This window comes from Semicossyphus pulcher, unplaced genomic scaffold (genome assembly GCF_022749685.1).
Source record: "Semicossyphus pulcher isolate SPU_LCO1_2020_fin unplaced genomic scaffold, fSemPul1.0.p SCAF_19, whole genome shotgun sequence".
In the NCBI taxonomy this organism is placed as follows: domain Eukaryota; kingdom Metazoa; phylum Chordata; class Actinopteri; order Labriformes; family Labridae; genus Semicossyphus; species Semicossyphus pulcher.
Genome location: NW_027211692.1, coordinates 17,415,194 through 17,437,773, shown reverse-complemented (window position 1 = coordinate 17,437,773; position 22,580 = coordinate 17,415,194). Strand labels below are relative to the sequence as shown.

Genomic DNA, 22,580 nt, shown 5'->3' with positions numbered 1-22,580 from the left:
AACATCTCCTTCTTTAATATTTTGATCTTTTTTGTGTAAAACCATTGTGGATAATTCAAGAAGTATCTTCCAGTCTGATTACATTTGTGTTGCATTGGTTTCAATTACATGCTAAGCAGTTAGCTATGTCCCTATTATTATTCTTATCTTGCTTCCTTCTTCTCTCCTTCCTCAATAAATCAACCAATCAATTTGTATTTATATGGTGCCAAATCACAACCAAAGTTATCTCTAGATCTAGTTTTATTTATTTATATATATATATATATGTATTTTTTAGAGAGAGGCCCAACATGAATCCACCATGAGCAGTACTTGGCAATAGTGGCAAAGAAAAACTTTCTTTTAACAGACAGAAACCTCGAGCAGAACCATGAGCAGGACTCATGTTGAACAGCCGTCTGCCTCGACTTGATGGGCCAAAAAGTGGGATAGAGAGATGCAGGATAGGGACAGGCAAAGAGAGCAACAACAACATATGTTCGTGTTACATCAACTACAACAACAGGTAATACATACTTATGGTTACAATGTCAATAATAATGGTACAAATGTGTAATAAAAGAACAGCATATTAATGATAAAAGACTGATAATAATAATTGTAACAGTTGAAGGCAACAGGTCTATTACTACCATTTGCAGCTGTAATGATGATAATATGGGGAAGACTGATAAGTAAGGGATAATGCAGTGCTGTGTTCCATTTAATGTTTACTTCATGTGCCGTCTTCAGTTTTGTAGCTCTCTCTGTTGTGGCCTCCAATTTTTGCATCGTTTAACCTTTATTGCTTTCTCTCTGCTGTTTTGTCTCTTTTCTTTTTCCCCTCTGTAGAAATTACCAGACTTCTTCCAGTGGATTGAAATGATTACAGTCCGTTCTCTGGATTGTCTGATTGGAGCTAAATCCCTAGCAACGGTCTGTTCTTCATAGCAACAGTCTGTTATCGAGATATAGCAGACCTTGGAATGCCGTAATTAACCGTCAGAATCAAGTATTTAACACAGTCGTGTAATAATATTGATTATAGAAGTTGGAGTCGAGCAACTTTAACATTAACATTAACAATTTACTGTAAACTTCCTGTTCCACAAGTACACTCACATAGGCTGTCTTTATCAGGGCTCTAATTAAATTATCCAAGTAAAATTTTTGATATTGCATTTTAGATATAAAAAGTGCACCAAACATGTCAAGTCAGTACTACAGGAACACAATAATATTCATCATAGAATAAAAAAACAATATCAATCTAAAGTTTGCTAACGTTAGCTACTGATCATGTCAGACTAAGTCAGCCTTTATATACAAGCCGGGGGTTTTGTATTGAGATGTTTTTATTGCTTCTCAGCTCAACTGTTTTTCTCTTAAGAAAGATGTTCATATTTTCCAAATATTTTAAAAGCATATTCAGGTGTAAAAGTGTATATTGATTAGTGGAATACAGTAGGCTACATACAGGGGTAATGCATTTTAACATTTCAAATAAGGAAAGAGGATTAAAAGAAGAGGAATCAAGTAGGATTGGAGAGGGTAGAGGTAATAACATTGGAACCAGAAGTGTCAGGATGTAGTTGATCTAATGAGTTTTAATGATTACGACCTCTGCAGCCATGGAGGTCATTAGTGAGTAACTAATGACATTAATTCTCCTCCGCTGGGATCCTGCAGGCTGGATCATACAGCAACACATGGCCTCACATCACGAGACTTCACCTCTTTCCGAGTCTGTTCTACAAACGAGGTCTGCATGTGTGCATCTGCAGCTTCGTCTCAACGTGCTGTTTTCAGTCTGCTGAGCTTTTCTTTGAACTTATTTCGGCTATTTTAAAATCATTTTCAGCCTTTAAGATTGAATCACACTGACACTGTCTTCCTTTCTCCCTCCAGGTTTCTCATACTAACATATTTTGTTGATCTGCTTAATATTAGAGTGCATTGACTTCTGCTCAGTGTGTACAGCAAGACACTCCAGATCATAATTTGTATATTTAAGCGACATGGACAAAAAAAGCACATCTCTATAACAAAATGATAACATCCTGTTGCAGACAGCTCTCCAAAACATGCAGATAATCACATTTAATTAGTTTTGATATTAGGCAGTTGTTTTCTGGGATTAAAAGGTGAAGTGACAGCGATGGAGACAACCTGGAAAAACCAGATGTTAACCAGGTTGTAAAAACATTCTGTCTCTCTGTGAAATAATTCCTGAGGGCATTTGTAGGATTGCAGCGTGTGAAAAAAGGCACTGAAGCACTGGGAAGTTTGCAGTACAGACTTCAAAAAATGTTAGGGTTAAGTAGCATACATGAACCACATGAGCCTTGGGGTCATCAGGAGAAGCCACACACAAAGATAGTTTGGTTCAGCTTTAAATCGTTGCAATAAACATCAGCTAAACTACCAACGGTGACACATGCAAAGTAAAATTCCAGTTAAAATGATAGTTAATTGGTGTTATCCAATCAAAACAGCCTGAGATGACTAAGCCGAGAAGGATGCTAAGACGCGTCTTAAACAGAATTCAGATTAATGCAGTAATATGCTTTACTGTAACCCCGCCAGTATACTTCAGGTTTAACAGGTAAGGTTTTCCAGGAAAAGGAGAGACTACAACTTCACATTAATGCTTATTGAAAGATCAGGCGCTATCACAGGTGTCCTATTGCAGAATAGATACATAGAAGAAGGGTGTAGCCTGATTGACAGTGTTGGTATCAGACAGACTCATACGATACTTCACAAATGTTACGAAACTTTCTGATTAAGCTTTGAGCAACGTGTTTCTGAAGGGAAATGAACTGCACTTCCCTGTCTGCACACGTCTACATTTCATAATGACAAATGAGCTCGTTCAGAAGAAAAAGAGGTCGGCTGGATGACTGTTTGGACTTTTCATCATCTAAGTGGCTTGACCCTCTTTTATACACATTAATTTTCTCTCCCGGCGGCAGACAGACTGTTTGCTCGAATCCATATTGCATCTTCAAGGACTTTTGTGTCAAACCAGCTGTGTCAAATAATAAAGTCCATGGTATTTCTGTATCCAGATGTAGCTAACTGCAGCAATGTAGCTAACTGTTTACTGATTCAATACAAGCAGCTAACTGGTAGTCATCGTCTTGATTACCACAGTTCTCTTGAAATCAAACTCATAAACGCTACCAGCTTTGTTTGAATCCCTCATGCAAATGCACTCTCAAATGAAGCCCCTTGGCTTAATATAAACCCTGAAATCTGGCTTCTCAAACTTCCTTCACCGAACTCTGAGTCAGTAACACATTGATTACTTTTCCTGCAGAGTTAACAGCAACACAAAGTTTTATAGTTCAATAAATTAACTGAAGAATTACGAAACATCGGATGCACTCTGATGGGTTTTTAAGCTCAATGTTGAGTAAAGTCTTCGCCATATTCCAAAGCTTTTGATCTGGCTGCAATAGGAAGTAAGTCTGCTCGAATCAATCATTCACACCAGATAAGTGATGAATTAGATATAAAGTGGGAGAGGCTAAAGACCAACACAAGATCAGACAGTTCTCTCAACATCTGAAAACATGTTTGCTAATAAATGATTAAGGACTGATTCATCATCAATGACCAGGCTTACACAAATACATTTTCACGTGATGCGGCGGTGACTCACATGCTACGACTCTGAAGGACACAATGTGCAACAATATTTTGTCAAGTGTTAGAAAAAACTGATATAAACAGTGGTGTCCTTCAGACCTCAGCCTCATACTCTCCAGATTAGGACACAAAACACAACCATTACTTCTGTTATCACTTTCCACAAAAACAGCATTTGGCATCGTAAGCAGTTATTCCTAAATGGCCCACTCATTAACCTGATAAGGATTCTCCAAAGGGACAAATGAACACAAGGCAGCAGCCACAACTACTTCCACTTTCACCTGTAGCTTTTCAACACACTGATAATGTTTTGTGATGTTTACATTACAATAACAGGTAAATAAAGTTGCTCTGTCCAACATTACAGTTACCTAAATGTGCTTCTCTGTTTTGCTTCATCTTATCAGATATATTCTAATGGAAAAACGGATGCTGAGCAGGAAGCAGCAATGTTGACAAATCAAATAAGTGTGCAATAAAAGTCATAAAATCCCAACGAGATTAGATCCAGTGACACAACAATTCTGTCCCTCTTACTTCTGATGTTTGCCAAAAGTAGCCAAGGATTATAATGCCATGAGCAACAAACCATGGTAGTTGGTGTGTTCTGTAGTTGCAGAGATGATAGTGCTACTTAGTTGGACTCGCTGATTTAGGCCTACTTTATAGTCCTTTTTACACTGCGGTTCCGCCTCAGCGCCTAGGTTATGATTGCATGAAGTGGTGCCCTATACATCCAACTCCTTTGATGGATGTTGAGGTCATGCGTTCGCAGGACTTGAGCATAGGTATGGCTCTGTTTACAAAGTTGGCCACTTGTTAAACTTCATATATATATCCTTACTTAAATTATTTTATTAGTTTAAATTTTGTTTATAAGCCAGTTTAACCCTCAAATTCAAGGAGTATTAAGCACACGCCTTGTTGCCATGAATATCTACAAGTTCCCTGCGCCTTGATACCGAACTGTGATTAAACTAATGACCGGAACTATGTTGGAAGAATTTAAAAAATGCACCTGCTAGCCAACAAGCTAGTCATAAAAACTAGTTATTCTCGTGACCACGGTATAATTGGCGAAACATGTTGACAAAGCGCATTAAAAATACATGCAAAACAACGCAAAAACAAGAGTTTCTCATGTTTAATCGTTCCTTTCTGTGCCCTAGTTTAGTGGTGCAAGACTCATTGCGCGTGCGTAGTGCTGGTGTGGCGCGCGCCGGTGCCCAGTCAGTGCAGCAGCAACAGCAACAGTGTGAGAAGCCGCTGCACAGCATGTAGGTTCGGAGCTGGACAGCGAAACAGCAAGTTTAATTACTTGTGGGCTGTGATATAAAATAGCGTAGAGTGCTTGTATAGTGATTTCTTTACACTTGCTCTTCCTAACTTTATTCTCCTTCCGACCGTCTTTGTAGTTTCCAAGGAAAGAAAGGGAGCAAGTCGAGTTTTCTGCCATGGGAAAGTCGTCGACTTCTTAATGTCGCCACTTCGTTTCTATTGCTGTCATTCTGGGTAAGTTGTTTACAGTTTTACATCCTCTATTATCACTTATGTCTAAAGGAATGCAGACGACATTTGAAATAAAGGAATGAAAACATATTTGTCATTCAGGCATACGCTGTGTTGCTATACCAGTCTTATCCACCTACAGATGTCATTACAGCTACAGTGGGATGTTTTCTAAGTATTATTATAGCCAGGAAACGATTGAAATGTTAATGAGACAGACAGTGGGCGAAATGAACTACCAACACAAAACAGATGGAGGCTCTGGTTCTGTAATAAGTCCCCAAGCCTGGCATTTCTTTCTGTTATGTTGGATGAGGATTTGTGTCCTGTGTGCACTGTAAAGGAAGTGATCAGTTTTGATAAGAGCTAGCATGCTGTGATCACATCAGATTTTTCGTACATCTGTTCCTGGTTCTCTCCCCAGTGAAATTTTCCACCACATAAAACCCTGTGAACTTGATCTTTTTATATTTGTCATGTTAAAGAACCAGAAGCAGTGTTGTCCCAGCTGCACAGTTGCTGCCTCAGGGCAGCAAGGCTTCACTGTGCACATACCAGGTGTGATCTCTTGTGAGCATCTTGGGGATGTTTGCAGGAAATGTTGTGTTAGTTTTTTTTGCAGAACATGGCAGTAAAGTAGGGCTAAAGTCTCAAACCACAAAAATGAGACTACAAAATCATCATGGGAAAATACCACTCTTCCCATGAATTGGGTTTACAGCTTTACAGCGGAAGACAATGCATTCTTGGAAACTTGACTCTCTTGTTTGCTGGAGTTGTTTAATATTCACAAATATTTAATGCTTTTTGACTTTTTATCTGACATTGAATTTGACATTTGTATAGATTTATAAGAATTGTAGTGAGAAATATTTAGAAGTTTAAAAAAAACACACAAAAAAGAGACAGACATGTTGAATATGTGGCTTATTCCTATACATGGATACTGTTATGAAATCTTGCAGCCCGAACAAAAACCCATTGCAGTGTGTTCACAAGGCTCACGCTGATATCTTAATGCAACAGGATGTAAATTTAATACTGAACAGAGGACAAACTGGGGAAAGCATCTTTACAGGTAGATGACAAATATATACCTGGTAGCCAAATGCTCCAACTTACAAGAAAAGACATGCAATTCAGAATAATGAAGAAACAGCACAAACAAAATACAGCAGGCTATAACCACTGTCTACGTGTATTCAGAGCTGTAACTCTCTTTCTTTTTGTCTTGTAAATAAATCTGTTTTGTATTTCCTCAATTAATTTGATCATTTTGGAGCCAGTGCAGTTTAAAAAATGGTAAAAAAAAAAGAAAAAGAAAATAAATAATATCCATTACAGTCTATTAAGGCAAACTCACTGTCATAAATTGTTTATACAGCAGTCTCAAACCTCGTAATATGCAGTTCATTGTTACTATAACTCCACTCTGTAAACCATCCTCTGCAAACCGCCATAAAAGGGTCCTTTTTGGCATTATTGACCACGTTGACAATGCAGCCGTTTTTTTCCTCTGTCATGCTCAGGATGGGAAACTCAAACACTCTAAACTAAAGAAACATTCTGTCTACTTGCAAGTTCTTTGTTAGTTTCACACGAAAGGCGTACAGTCCTACCTAACAGCAATGTTGTCTGGGAAGTGGCTGAATGCGAACATTAGCTGTTGTGTGTTGAAAAGAAATGGTTGATCATATATGTTGTTTTACTTTGAAATATGGTCCTATATATTTAGACATTTAATACACCATCTCTGCTTTTTACGACATCCATTGATTATATATATTGATTATGTATATATAAATCGACTATGTGTCTCTACCTCCTCTGGTTGTACAAAAGTAAAGGCAAAACGTCCCCTTGAGCAGATGCTGCTATCTTGTGCATTTGGAGCAGAGTCTGCGTTGTAGGGTTCGGCCGTTGGCGCTGCAGTATTGACGTCCCGCCCCTTCCACTCCCCAGAACACTCATTTAACTTACCGACTAAACAGCAGCGATCCCTCAAGTCGGCCCAGTCTGCAGCAGAACACCTCCTTGTGTTGGTCTGAAGCCGATATTAATCATGGATATGGAAGCTTCTTTGGCTGTAGTGTGAGTGTTAGTTATGTCTCCTCTCACCGTTCATCTTCTACTCTGCTAATCCGGAACAGATCGGCTGCAGGAGCCTTATTTATCAACAGAGCTGTCAATCATCCTTTTTATAGCATCAAATAACTAATTCAAAACAAATGAAAAATGGACCTTTGAAGGTAAATCAGCATGATAAGAACTAACTATAATGACAGAAACCATGTTTGAGGAAAACGTATTTGCAGTGTTATTTGATTTTATAGTTTGATTCATGTCCCATCTGTTAACATGGAGGAGGCGGGCTTTATGACCTATACTGCAGCCTGTCAGCAGGGGGCACTCGATGCTTTTTGGCTTCACTTTTGTGGAGCTGCCATGTCGTCCATCTTTTTTACAGTCTATGATGACACCAGTGAAAAAAACACTGATAATATGTCACTCTGTTTTCTCTGTGATATTTGTAGCAGAAAGGGCAGTGTACATAGCTCCAATGTTTTCACATCACAGACGCAATAACCGGGAATCACTTTGATGGGCTGTCATGTGTAAAGACCTGGCACGCCCGCCATGGGACTCTGGCATGGTTGTTGTATATTTAGTGAAGATTCCTTTCAGCCAGGCCGTAGTCAGGCTTCTGTGGCCGTTTCATCTCTCCGACTGGGAGCAGCCTATCGTTTCACTCGTTACACTCGTTTATAGGCTGTTCGGTAGAGACAGAGTCAGGGGGTACACGGGTAGAGATGCCAAAACAGGGCCAAAGCAGATTTCAGGAAAGAATTAAGTGCCCGCTATTATCTCACTGAGTAAATAATCAAACGCAGCCATACCAAACATGCCAGCCAAATGGCTTCTCGGAATTGGTCATTTAATGCGATCTCAAGATAAATCTGACTTCTGTGGTTTGGTAGGATTTAAAGGGACCTCTCCTTTAATTTGTCTTAATGGAGAACAATAGCACGCTAATGTAAAAAATGTTCCTCTTCTCGAAATGTTTTATAGACTCTGCTTTGACCAGACCTGCATTCACATCCCGTCAGCAGCACAAACCCCTGACAACAGTCACCGCAAGGCTCAGGCTAACTGCTACCTGCCTCTCCGCTAAGCTTTTGATTAGCTTCTTACAGCCAAAACATGTTTTTCTATCAACAATAAAGACACAAATAACAATTACCTTAAAAAAAAAGATCCTAGAACAGCACCAAAGTTGGAAATATTTCTTCAAGTTCTTTTACTCATGATAGGGAGGTAGAAAGTGCAGAAATAAGAGAGAAAAAAAAGATGTAAATGTCCAGTAAGTAGCTGATGTCATGCTGGTGTTTATGTTTCTATAAACCTCATAAATAATTTCACTTTCTGCAGAAATTTCTACCAAGTCCTGACCTTTAAACAGCTGCAGTTGCTGTAGCAGCTATCGAGATAAAACAAACAGTAACAAGTCAACAGGCGGCTGGATAAAGAGTAGTCTAGCCTTCTTCCTGCACAGCTAGTTAAAATGAAAAATAGCAGCAAACAGTTGCCAGAATTGAGATGGATGCAACGGAACAAGTTGTTGCAAATTAACTCAAGAATTAAAAACTCTTTCAACACCCCTGTGGCTCTGAAGTAGCCTAATATCACCATTTCAAGCTTATTTCTCTCATTACCGATCTACTTTTAACCATCTAATAAAGGCAAACAATGTGAGCCTGATAATCAGAACAATAGAAGAAACAGAAGTTTGTGCGCACAAAGGCAGACCTTTTTGATTTGTATGGATCTATGGCACCAGGCTAACAAATTGGAAACCAAAAATGGAAACTCCAATGACTTAGTATTTCTTTTTTAGTGGGAATATAATGGCTTTATTAATTATTTTGCATTAGTGAACCAACCACTCCAACCTGGGACATTGTGGTTCATGGTCACTGCTTTAACTCATAAGACACCAGGACCAAGTCTCAGGTCAAAACCTAGTATGTGTCTGACCGCATCAGGTCAATGTACGATTTTGTGAGCAACACTGGAAGCGTGGCGTGTACGTGGCGGCTGCGGGACGTGTTCATTTTCATTTTAACTGCATGGAAGCGGATGAGAGTCTTCACGCTGCTGGCATGACACGCACGACTGGCACGTCGAGAATAGGAGGATCGCCTATTTTTACAGTGAGCTGCGCGCTGTGCTCGGCCAAAATACACTGTGAAAATAAATTGTGATGAGTCCTATTGATTTCTGACAGCAATACTAACATCTCTTCCTGAAGTAAAAGTCACAGGCATGCAAAGTAAAGTAGGTCAACACTTCCAGTATGCTTTTTCAAAATATAAGCCCAATCTGGAAATCTGACTCCCCTCGTTTGTACACAATGCTTTTATTTTTAGTGTTTGCCGGGCCGTTGTTATTTTCACTTTCACTTTATTTGTAACTTTTTCAGGAAGTTATTTGATCGATAAAGTCACAGGCTCCTTATTGTGGTTCCTGCTTAATTTTCTTTGAAATAAAAACGTAGTCATAAGTCTCCCGCAGGCCATATCTCAGTAAAAATACATAAATAACATCATGTAACAGACGTAACTTAGGTGCGATCTGTCCCTCTCTCCCCGTCTCTCCGTCTCGGCTCATACGGTTGTGTTCGCTGTGTGTTAATTAACGTCCCGTTTCTAATGTAAATAAGATCATTTTCTTTTAAGACCGAACCACGGAAACCTTTAAAACAAAGACCCCAAAGTACCCCTGGATATGCGCTTGCGGAGGACAGCAGAGGAGCGGCAGAGGAGCAGCCCCGCCTACTCCCCGAACTAAGTATCCAGAGCCATGTAGAGAGAGAGTCGCATCAGTGGAGGTTCAATATAATAAAAATAATAACTTTATTTATATAGCACTTTTCAAAAGGCAGCGTTCAGGCTCATAAGGGGTGCAAAAATAAAATCTATTCTAAAACTCACAGGGAGCCAGTGAAGGGCAGCAAGGACTGCTGTGATGTGGTCGCTTCTCTTGCTGTTGGTTAAAAGCCTGGCTGCAGCGTTTTGAATTAATTGCAACCTTTGGATGTTGAGCTTGCTGATACCGGAATAAAGTGCATTACAATAGTCGAGTCTGGTGGAAATAAAAGCATGGATGACCTGCTCCATGATCCACCATTGCTATGTCCCAACTCTCTCTCTCTCTATGGCTCTGAAGTACCGTCACTTACTCACTCACTCACTCACTCACTCAGTCGGTCAGCCAAAAACTGCAAGCAACACAGACACCTGGTTGATCAAAACAAAACAAGGTGCTTTACAAATTTCCAAACAACCCTAACTAGAGCCGGTTGACCTAAACACAGCGTCAGGATGATTGAATGAAGTGAAACAAATCAAGTTGATCTGATGATCGTGCTAGCGGGAACCTTGTGGTGCATCAGCGTTGAGGATTCAGTGCCTGTTGCCCCACTGCCCTGTCTGTGTACAACTTGTTTCTTCAGAGCTGCATTCACTTCCCCTGTGTGTGTGGCAACAAGCATCACAAGAGCGTCTATCATCGTCTTTTACACGCCTGATGAAATCCTGACTCCAAGTGCTTGCAGGGACAGGCATCAGCATGTTTTTGTATTCAAGTATTTCTGCCAGAATTCTGCCTATCATCACCCGCGGCCTTGTATGTGATGCATACTCCCTCTAAGGGCACTGTAGTCAATCTGTGCTTTTTAAGTGGGGTAGAAGTAACTGGATTAATGTTTTGGTTTTGTTCTGCCAGAAGGGGATTTTCTTCACTAGATAATGCATACAGCCCTCGGTCTAGCCGTGCTATTATTTCCATATTTGTACTTGAGGCTTTTGTACTTCTCTTTTGGAAATCAAACAGTTTGCGCCGTCATTTTTCCGATGAAACCCAGAAAGGGGGGATTGGCTCTGATGTGTGGGTTTCTTGCTTGTTATGAGAGAGCGAGTGTCAGTTTGAAGTTGTTTTTCGTGACCTCTCTTGATTACAGTTCAGTGACTTCAGTCTCATGCAACAAGCAATATTTTCATTCTCCTCCTGACCACACAGCCAGCAGCCTTCTTCATCATCTCCCATCCTTCTATTTATGGTGCTGCTGATTGGTTTTAAATGCCTTCTTCGTTATGACTGCAGAGCCTGTGCCAGGGTTGATAAAGTCATACAAGCCTGCACACAGTTTTGTGCTGATATGTGCATGCATGTTTTTGTCTGTATAACAGATGACTGCACTTCACAGCTGCATTTAGCCTGTTCCTGTGTGTCTGCAGCTCTAAAGTATGTTTTTTGTTTCCCTTGTTCTCAATTTTTGCGCTATTTTTCAATTTTATTACAGCCAAAGAACGAGTGTATGCACATGTGGCAGCCTGTGTGTGTGTGTGCTTGAGCAGAGGGCCATAGGGCGATCAGCAGCAGCAGCAGCAGGCATGTATCATTGATTAGCGTGGCCAGGGAAAGAAGTGATTAGAGATGGGAAAGTAATTAGAGTTTAATTGGTCACTACTCGGCTCAACGTCTCCCTCCTCTGTTCGTCCACATCTCCAGCTCTCTGTTTGTTACAGAGGCAGAGCATTTCCCCGTGTACAGTAGACACTGCGAGTCTTCTTAACTGTCGGTCACCTGCTACCTGCTCGTTTAGATTAGATTACATAAAGGGGAACATCTCTGAAGCTGGCCAGCAGGATGCAGAGAGCCAATTACTGCTCATGGATCCAGATTATCTTGTTTCTGATTTTGTGATTGTGTTGATTGGGATACTAGTTTGAACAGATGATTGTTTTTGTTTTGTGATGTTTTTTCTTCAAGATTTTCAGATAAATAAAAGCTAAGTCACTATCTGTCGCTGAATGACGTAACACAATGGTGATTGAGCCTATGGCCCACTGATGAAAGCTTTTGCAGTTGCAGTATTACGGACCTGTTGTCGGTGGCGGAAAAAATCACAGGTGGCGCCCAGTTAGTGACGTGTTTCCATCAGCCAGCAGTGGTTGGTCTGCCAGACAGGGTAGGCGGAGCTAAGCGGCTGCTTTTCCGCTCTCTGCAAGTGTTGTGAGTAAACAGTAATCTACTATGGCTGAACAAACAAAGAAAAGATCGCTGACTACAGATACAACTTCAAAAATAAGAGAAAATCCAAAGAAAAAGAAACAAATTTGACGCTCAGATGAAGGCAAACAGTCTTAAAAGGAAAGTGCGTCAGTGAGGAAAATCAAGAGTTACAACCGGAGCAAACCGTGGACGTCACACATGCAACACTGTCTGGATATCTGGGAAGTGTGCTCCCACGATCACCGTTTGTCGCCATAGGTGCCGCTAAAGAGAATGAAACTTGAGATTACCGCTTTATAGATGTCACCTTCAGGTCTGTGGAATGGTTATTTTCAGTATTTATGCTTCTGCATGAGTGACAGTTATTGCAAGGAGTGTTATGTTTTCCCCATCCTTCCTCTTTGACAAGAGGAAGGACGCAATATCTAACGAGTGTGTTGATAGTACACGTCCTTTTGAATTGGGGCTGAACTGATTTGAATTTGGTTGTCAAATGTCAAAGGTCAAGTTTGCTATGGCCTCAAGACCATTCTTTTTTTGTGAACGCGATATCTCAGCAACACATTGATGGAATTTTCTTACCTTTTATTTACTTTTGTTTTCTTCATGAGAGAATGACACCTTCTCCAATCACTTATTGGACAATCTTCCCTCGCTCTCCCCCTCCCTTACCTGTTCTTGCAGCTATCTAGAGATGGTCTACTGACAGTCACATGCTCTGCAGAGGAACAGAAAGAGAAAGACCTCTGCTCTGGTGTAATGTCCTTCCTGTAAATGATTGTGGTTTGACATCTCTTTAATGTAGACCAGTGTATGGTAATATATTCTTTCCAATACTTTCAATACTCAAATATATCCCCTATCAAAGCCACAATTACTCTGTCATTCTGTGATAGACACAAACTGTGATTACATGTTGACACACTTTGTCAGTTATCTCATGTTACATCGAGTTCAAAGGTCGTGATGATACGAACCCACATGCTGAATAACCATTAGGACTTGATATGTGGGTTTAGATTTACAACCCTAGTCAGTTGTTAATCTCATATATCTGGCCTGAGCTGCAGACGTGTTGTCGCATTCATGGTTTATAAATAATCTTGCGCCACCTTCAGCGCTTGCCTTTTGGCAGGCCCGAGGGCAGGGAGTGCGGTGCAGCGTGTTGCTCTTGTCAAACCATGTGTGTGTGAGAGAGATAAACAGAGGGCAGAGTGAGTGAGCGTCTCCTGTAACAGTATTCCTGTGGACAGCGTCGGGGGTGTGTGCTTCTAAATGACATGTCATTTGCTGACCTTTCTGGGAAGAAGCTCACAGGGGAATTAGCTCAAATGGTAGAGCGCTCGCTTAGCATGCGAGAGGTAGCGGGATCGATGCCCGCATTCTCCAACAGACCTTTAAACTTTTCAGGCATACTGTACAATGAATCAAGGGAACAGTGTTACTATAGACGATCAGATGTGGCAGAGCAAACAGTGTAAAAGAGCACAGTACTGAGGGAAGGGTCATATTTGTTGGGTTTTATGTAATATTTACTCATAATAACATTCTTTCATTCTTTATTTCATCACTTTATTTTATTAATGACAGCACCTGTTGGACCTGAAACGGCTTCATACAGAGTCACATTTCCCACAGAAAGGGTTCAAGGAGAAGTTGTACGGACAAGTTTCAGGAAATCTGCCAGAAATATTGCAGCTGTGTGGGCGGAAAAAAGTTTCACTGAGTCACTGAGCAAAAGTAGGTGACTCCTCCACACCCATCATGACACAGTGAAGTCAATTCCTGCAAATGTTGCTGAGCAAGGCTTAAATTAGTGTCACAACGTAGTAAACGTGCAGATGACCTGATCGCAGGCACACAACTTTGTTCCCACGTTTTGTGAGTCTTTTAAAAATAGGATAAAGGTGTACGTCATTTAATATTTGAAATTCTTTGTTTTATTTATAGAGAGGAACATTTATTTCTGCTTCATGTGTGACGTTTGAAACACCACAGGTGACCCTGAACACACATAGAAGACACTTTAAAACTAAGACCAGTGATGATTGGGAAATGGATACAGCCCAGAGCGCAGCTGTGAACAAATACTTAACCTTGAGCACGAAGATAAACATACTGTACATGCAGTGCATACAAACCGAGATTTCAGGAGCAGTCTTTAGCATGCATTACTGTGTATACTCAGGGTTTGGAGGGTTACTTTAAAAATGTATTCCGATACAGTTACTAATTACCTGTGAAAACATGTAATCAGTAACGTAATCCAATCACAGTTTTGAAGTAACGTAACTGATTGCTTTCAGTTACTTTTGGATTACTTCAATAATAAATCTGCAAATAAAGAAAAAATAAATTTCAATACTTTTGTGATGTGCGAATGCCCTTTTAAATCAGTAGCCGTAATTATGTGCATTTAAATGTACTTTGTTAAGTATGCAACACACTACTTCACACTCAAACCTCAAGTAAACTGGCATAAACTTAAGCCGCTTTCCCATTGGTCAAAAAACCCACTAACACACGCTAACACTCTGCCTTTTTGCTTAATGGGAAAGGCTACAATCGGCATTCAGACCCGGGTCAAATGACTCTGCAGTAGACCCGGGTAATTATCGCCTCGGCTCCGATTGGCATTGATGGGAACACACAACGTGAGTCAACACGCTAATCTCCTACCCCTCTCTAGCGCGGTAACTTTTGCGACTTCTCGTCATCTCAGCTACAAATCCCGCCCGTCTCCGTCCGAGCAGTGCTCCTGCTAGTATCTGTAATCTAATAACCTCTTTTTTCCTGTAACAAAAAACAGTTGCCTTTTTTTTGCATCCTAATTACGTTATGCTGTTACTTGTATTCCGTTACTCCACAAGCCTGCGTATACTATTTAATACATTTGTAATAAACTGATAAGTATACATTTGAGCACTTGATTTTGTGCCACTTGTCGTGAGCAGTCTAAAACCTGGACGGTTAAAACAGAGTAGATGACATGTAGGCTGCAAATCTGTGCATAACATAAGCACAAAAGCTGAAATAGATCTGGACGTCCCTTTTCCCCTAATTCATTCCAAAAGAAACTGGCAGTGAAGAGTTAATACATTTTTGATGAACAATATCCTCCTCCTGTGATATCTGAGTATCTGAACCACAGTGCCGCTCCTAATTAGGCTAAAATATTCAATGTGTAATTTTTAATTTGCTTGCTAGAACTTGTAGGATCCAGAATGTTCTTCTTCTTTCTTTTCCTCTCTATCATAGGACACCCTGTACTGTACTACAAGACAAAGGGCTGCCAGTGACCTGTTTAGATCTTTAGTAAAGTGCATAATGTGTTTGGTGTCAAGTTACAGGTCGCTCTGTGACATTTTAACTGCCTACCGACACCAACGAAGTGACACAACATCACAGACATCATCTTGTATGCTCTGCATGTAAAAAACAACAGTACATATTGTAGATTTAATATTAAAATCAGAATTAAAATGTTGCGTCACTTCATTCCTGTAGGTAAGTCATGGTTAGCCCACTGCACACGGGCCCAAACATGTAGGCCGCCCACTCTTTCCTTACCACAATAAAAATGTAATGCATATTTGACAGAGTGGGATTTATAGATTCAAACAGACGTAACTTTCTACTGTGCAGTGTTTCCAGAAGCTTTGTGATTTAAGCGGCTGTCATGACGCAACTGGGCTTTACAAAAGGCAATAAAGTCGGTTTCACCACCTTTCTTCAGACTAGTCAACAAATCAAAAAATCCCACTTACGCTGTACATGAGTCATCAGCAAATAAAGCTGACTGCGGCGCTCTTGCCAAAACCTGTCATCCCTCCTCGCCTGTTCATTGGTTCAGTGTAGAGAGATGTTTTACAGTCTACTGGCGCTCTGTCACGTCGCCTTCCTACTCTCCTTCCATTGCCTTCCCTGGAATTCTATAATCATGCGTCTCTGTCGTACAAAACAAAAGTGTTCATGCGCCCACACGTAGAGGATTAAAAGCCACACACACACATTTTTAAAAACAAAGAGGATGTTGTAAGCAGTTGTAAGACACTGTACATACAAGGGCTTTTAATCTGGAGAGGTGTATGTTGGGAAAGGCAGTGAGTCACAGACTTACATGGGTAAAAAGGAAGTAACCTAAGCCAATCACTTAGTCGCCCACATGCTGCAATCAAAGAAATGAATATGATTTATCGTAGCGGTGGGAATAATCAAGACTGTTGATTGATCTCAGCCCGTCCCCTTCCCCGTCAGTGTGGGCTGTGAGTGGGAGAGCAGACGGTTGCAGCTGTAAAGCTTCCACTTGTCGTTAAGTGATTGATGGATTAAGTTAACACAATGAGCTGGCTCTTATTTTGTCGCCATTATTTGCTTTGGTGCAGGTTTTCTAGGAACAACCTAGCAACTACTGCTACATGCATACATAGTGAACACCTTGTAACAACAAGCAGAGGTGTAATGGGATTGCTAAGTAAATATTTGAAGATATTTTTTTTTCTTTTATGACATTACATCAGAACAATAGTTATATAATGTAAAGTTGTAAAATGCACCAGTGATTACAAGTATATTTGGTTTGTTGCCCCTTTGAAAAGAGCAACAACTACATGCAACATTTCCTCATGCCCACATATTTCAACCATTTGTTGACAGTTGACAGTTGACAGCAAAAGTGTTTTTTCTTGTTTTATTTAAATAATTTTTAGAGGCCTGTGGAGATACAAATCATTCTTTAATTCACAAAAACTGTAACAATCAGATGAAATTCTGAGGGGAGGAGGATTGTACCCTTGAGTCCTCAGATTTAGCCTGCAACTCCTGCATTGCACTGTCCATCAGCATATAGAGTAATCAGAGTCTGCATTACATGCTACAAATGTGATGTTTAGATATTAGCCCAGAAACCTCTTTCCTACATTTATTTAATGGGGGGGTATTATGTTTATTTCAAGCTTCATATTTCACTCATACCTGTGAAGTAGCTTTGCATAATTTACAGTTGAAAGAACTCATCCTTTTTCTCACACTGGTGCTCTGTACCGGGGCTGTGCACAGACATTTTTAAGGGCAGGGGCTCAATTAAAAAAAAGAGGGCACTTGACCCACCAACATGCACTCATTCCCACCCTGATGTTGTCACACCGCCTCCATCCATAACCACAGATTTGACATGTTTTCACGAGAGTAATGCAGTCAGTCAGTGTTCAGTTGTTTACAGACAGTTAGGAAGGATGCAATTTAATGTCATTCAAACAGATCATACCTGTCCAGTATGTACACTTCCTAAATGTGGCATGGTTCATGCTCTTCAGATTGTATCACCCAGTCTACAACAGAAAATCACACATACCTTATTCTTCAATCTCTCAAACGTTTTTAAAAACTTGCTATAAAGAGAGGGGGTGACTAAAACCATGCAAGTGTAACTACCTGCTTCAGAAATGATTCGCTCATCTGTAAGTTGCCCTGCATGACAGAGAAAACTGTTAATGAAAATTAGACTAGCTTGACTGCTGGCGAGTGGCTTCAGACTACTGAGGCTAATAATGAGGAAATTACAGCCAAGTCCTACTGACCTACTTAATGGTTTTTTTAAATGGATAACATAAAGTGTTGTTTTGGTTGATTTCATAATTAAAACACTGCCTACTTGAATGATATCATTCACTGTAACTGAACTGGGGTGGGGCTGGAGTGATGTGTGCTTTTCATGACAAGTCAAGACACGCTGAAAAGGTAATTCATTGATTGTGACAAAATCATTTGAGTGGGGGACGGGTGGGGAATGCGGAGTACTTCCTAAATTGATCAGGCATAGTTTTCTTTATATTTAATCGAAATTTAAAAATATACATTTTATTTTTTAAATTAAGGGCACTTTTCGACTCTGGGGGCACAAGGGCAGGGGCTCAAGCCCCCCTTGGGTCCTATCCTTGCACATGCCTCATACAGCCTCTGCCTGAAACATCTCAGTCAGCTCTGTCCCTTAAGAAACCCCGCCCCTATAAGTCCACTTTCTTCTGATTGGCCAGTTCTCTGAAGCTTTGTGACGTCACAAAGTGCAGCATGTCTGAAACCTGGCGTTCACAGCAGCCTGCAGACTGAGCTGAGAAGCCTGGGGATTACTCCAACATACTTTTACCTACAGATTTATATACCCCCTCTTTGAGTAAAGCAGTTGAATATTAATGCTAATATTGCTGCTGCCATGTCTTTACCAGCTGCTCACAGCTACCATTTCACATTTATTATCAAAGTCAGAGCTCACAAAGCACTTAGTCTGCGTTTGTATCAAATAGTGATCAACTGAATCCAGTTACCCAAGCAAACACATACTGATCTCTTGTGCCCTCTGGTGGAGATGATGATCTCTGTTCATCATCACATGGACACAAATTTAAAGGCATTCTCTTTGAATCCCTGTCAGATAAATAAATAAAAATATAACTTTTACTTTGAAAGTCTTAAGGTAGCTCCAAACTTCATCAATAATCTGCAAAATCACAATCCACATCATCTCCACCTGTTTTTATTTCTTTTGCAATATTAACATTATTATTTAAGTAATGACCCTCTCTCGTCTCTCCCTGTCTCTCCTCCAGAGCGTGAAGATGCCACATTCTGTCGACTCCTTCCCTACAGAAACGCTCCTCTCTGAATCCTTCTCTCTGGACTTCTACTCCAGCAGCGAACGCCCCACGGAGCTGTACTCGGCAGACAGCTTCATCAGCACCGTCAGCAACCTCAGCAGGCCAGGCGGCCTCCGCTGCACCTACAAGGAAGACTTTAAACGTATTTTACTCCCTGCTGTGTACACCTTCGTGTTCCTGCTGGGCCTTCCTCTTAACGCTGCAGTGATTCTGAAGATATGGAAGACTCGACCGCGTCTGACCAAAAACAACATATACATGCTCAACCTGGCCATAGCCGACTTACTCTATGTGATGTCACTTCCTTTGCTCATTTACAACTACGGCAGTCATGACTACTGGCCGTTCGGGGAGTTTGCCTGTAAATTCGTCAGGTTTCAGTTCTACAGGTGAGATACTAGACTGAATGATCTCTTCATACAGCTGTGTGTTAGAAGCACAGAGGAAGGGGGATTACTCTCCTTAAAGACATCAATGAAGTTTCACATGGTTGTGATGCTGCTAAGATATTAAAAATCAATGTGTTCTAATAAAATTTAAATTTCTTTCTTCTATTTTCCTGTTACAGTAATCTGCACGGCAGCATCCTCTTCCTCACCTGCATCAGTGTGCAACGCTATGTGGGCATTTGCCATCCTCTCGCCATGTGGCACAAGCAAGGAGGATCCAGGCTGGCGTGGTGTATCTGTGGAGGCGTGTGGCTGGTGGTCGCCGTCCTGTGCGCCCCGACTTTTCACTTTGCTGCGACGGGAATCCAGCGAAACCGCACTGTGTGTTATGATTTAAGCACCCCAAAGAAATCGCTAGACTACTATCCTTACGGCATGGCTCTGACCTGCCTCGGCTTCTTGGTGCCGTTTATGGTCGTACTGGTGTGCTACTGTCGCATGGCGCACATCCTATGCCGCCCCGTGACCTATCAGGGTGTCTCCTTGGCGACTGGGGAGAAACGGGACAAGGCGGTGAGGATGATCATTGTGGTGGCGACTGTTTTCTGCATAAGCTTCCTGCCGTTTCACCTCACTAAGACCATGTACCTGGTTGTGCGCACGCTGCCGAATGCGCCCTGCCAGACGCGAAACTTGTTTTCCATCATCTATAAGAGCACCAGGCCGTTCGCCAGCATGAACAGCTTCCTGGACCCCATTCTGTTTTACTTCACTCAGCCGCGCTACCGCCGCAGCACCAGGAGGTTTGTGCTTAGAATCACCACCATCAGGGAGAAGGGCACCAGTGTGTGAGCCAACAGGACATCTGCAACAGTTTCCCCCAGTTGAATCTGTGATGCTGCAAAGTGGAGCATGCATTGGATGCAGAGGTTTCCTCATGCATGTTTTAATGGAGGCTGCAGTCCTTTATGCTTTTACCTACTAGTGTACACTGTAACAAAGAACTGTACCCTCCTAAGAGGCATTGAAAACGTTCAAAGGTTCTGACATATCAAGGACATCTGAAAGGAAACATGAAGGTTGCAGTTTTAAACTGAAAAAACTAGAATGAGTTTAATCTATAAATGGCATTAACCATCTATGGATGTGTTTCTCTGCTGAATTCAGACATTTTGCAGCTTCTCCTCCTTTTTGTATTATTGTCATTGAGTTGTACTGTTCATGTTCACACTGTAAATAATGATGATACCATCAGCAGACCTGTGCATTCACAACTTGCAGTCTCCTTTACGTCTGTGAATGTTTACTATGGGTCTACCCTGTGTACAGTGTAGTAAAGAACAAACTATTCTATATTTTTGTAAATACTTTTTTGTTCAACACTGTGAACTGCAGTATAAATTGAAATATATCTCAACAGATAATTTAGAACAAAAGAGGAAAGATGATTATAATTTGTGACACGTGGAGGAGGAGATATGAGCGAGGAAAAGGGAAGGAAAGAGTAATAAAATGCACTGTGGCGCAGAACCATGCATATGACTGCATGTTAGAAATGCATGAAGCACTTGTGTGTTCAACAATGAAAAAAAAGTGAGTTGAAGTAGAGTGATTCTGAACATGATAACTGTGTGTTGCGCTTTCATATGAAGGTTTCTACTGTTTTTTTTCGTCATAAAGTGACATTATTTCTACTTTATCTAAGTTTAAAGGCTTGTTGTTGCACGTTTTCACCACAAGGTGGTGTGTTCATCCCACTGCTGTAACCCCTCTGCACTAAAACGTTGGCTCTGTTCTTTCTAAAAAAAAAAAATATGGTTGTCATAATGTTATCCAGTGAGGATTATTTCTTCCAACTTTAATGTTTTCCACCACATTTCTTTAATAATCCAGTGACATTTAAAAGTCTGTGCCAACAACGATTATTACATTTTAAAATCAGGTACGGTAGATGCTTAAAGGGGAAGTAAATGCAATTGAAGGTCTTAAAGGCCGGGTCTAAATTAAGACTCAGCTCTGTGGTTTTCCACTTCCTGTGAGTGTGTGAAACTTCCCATGAATTTAGGATTGGTGTTCCAAGGAATCACTGCCGTGGATGGAAGAGACAACGAAGAACAATTAATAAAAAATATAAACGTTTAAGAAAAGGAGCTCTGCACTAATTTGAATACTCTAGAGGTACTGTAGAGTACTTGTTTGGTACTTTGGTACTGTTTTTGATAACTTACACTGGATACAACACAGACTAAATTTGTTTTATTTTTTTATTTTCCTACTGAGTTACAGAGTTTATGATGTGGTTATCTGTATTGTTGATGAAATGAGCACAGAGGCCATATTAATGTGAATTGATTTACTCTTTTTTTGCTTGTGCTTTTCTTTTCTCTTTTCTCATTATGTTTGTTTCAGACACCCACGGTAACGAAAACACTGGAATTGATTTTATGTACACAGTAAATATCAATAACTGCAGAGGTTTTATACCGTTATGGGCATTTCTACCAATGAATTTGACCTGATTCTGCAGTATTCCAGGTTATTGTGGTGTTTTGCTGATGCACTTATACCAACATTAATGTAAGGTTTATCATAACTTACACCAGCTCTCCCAGCCTCTCTGAGCTGACATCAAATTAAACTGAAATGACTCATCTTTAATCCTGATTTGTAGATAAATTCTTTTCCCCAGCAGCCTTTGAGTTGTTCTGAAGCTCCTGCACCAGACGACCTTTTCGACAACTTTTCTACTTAAACACTCGGTTTAATCTTGCAACAGTGGTTCGAATTTTGCAGGCAGGAGGAAAGAAATGTTGTATTTATGGGTTTAATGTGAACATGTACGTTTCATGCATTTGCAAGGAACATTTCGACCACAATATGAGGTCATGTGCTTTAAAATGTGGAACTTTTTTTAATGTATGTCGATCTGTACAGCGTGCATGTTCTGTAATGTCGTAAAACACAGTCTGTCGTGCTTAAAGTGTGTGTGTGTGTGTATTTAGAGAGATGCCGATGCACTGTGCCAAAAAAAATTGTCAATCAGTATTATTTAGAAGATTTATTTTTGTAAAACACTGTAACACAGAGTAACATGAGAAATATAGTTTTATTTTTGTTAAATAGATATAATTATTTTGATTTAAAAAGCTTAACATTTATGTTTTTACATATTTTTATTTCTCTTATAATGCAGCCTTCTTGAGTTCCTTGTGACATTTTTTGGATGTTGTCTGTATGTGAAACTAACAGAAAGCAGCCATTAAAAAAGTCAAACAAGCCATCTATGAATGTGTTTACTTCATTTGGATAAAAACGC

General features: G+C 40.5%; 1 protein-coding gene and 1 non-coding gene across 2 annotated transcripts; both read left to right on the top strand.

Moving 5' to 3' along the window:
* The first annotated feature begins 4,931 nt into the window (after nucleotides 1-4,931).
* Nucleotides 4,932-22,544, top strand: LOC138597015 (P2Y purinoceptor 3). Its single transcript, XM_069668523.1, has 3 exons — nucleotides 4,932-5,151; nucleotides 18,828-19,264; nucleotides 19,444-22,544. Exons 2-3 carry the CDS (start codon nucleotides 18,837-18,839, stop codon nucleotides 20,114-20,116), a joined length of 1,101 nt encoding a protein of 366 aa, XP_069524624.1. The 5' UTR covers nucleotides 4,932-5,151; nucleotides 18,828-18,836; the 3' UTR covers nucleotides 20,117-22,544.
* On the top strand, nucleotides 13,539-13,611 carry trnaa-agc (transfer RNA alanine (anticodon AGC)). The gene has a single exon. It is a non-coding gene; the product is annotated as a tRNA-Ala (tRNA).
* Nucleotides 22,545-22,580: the final 36 nt, after the last annotated feature.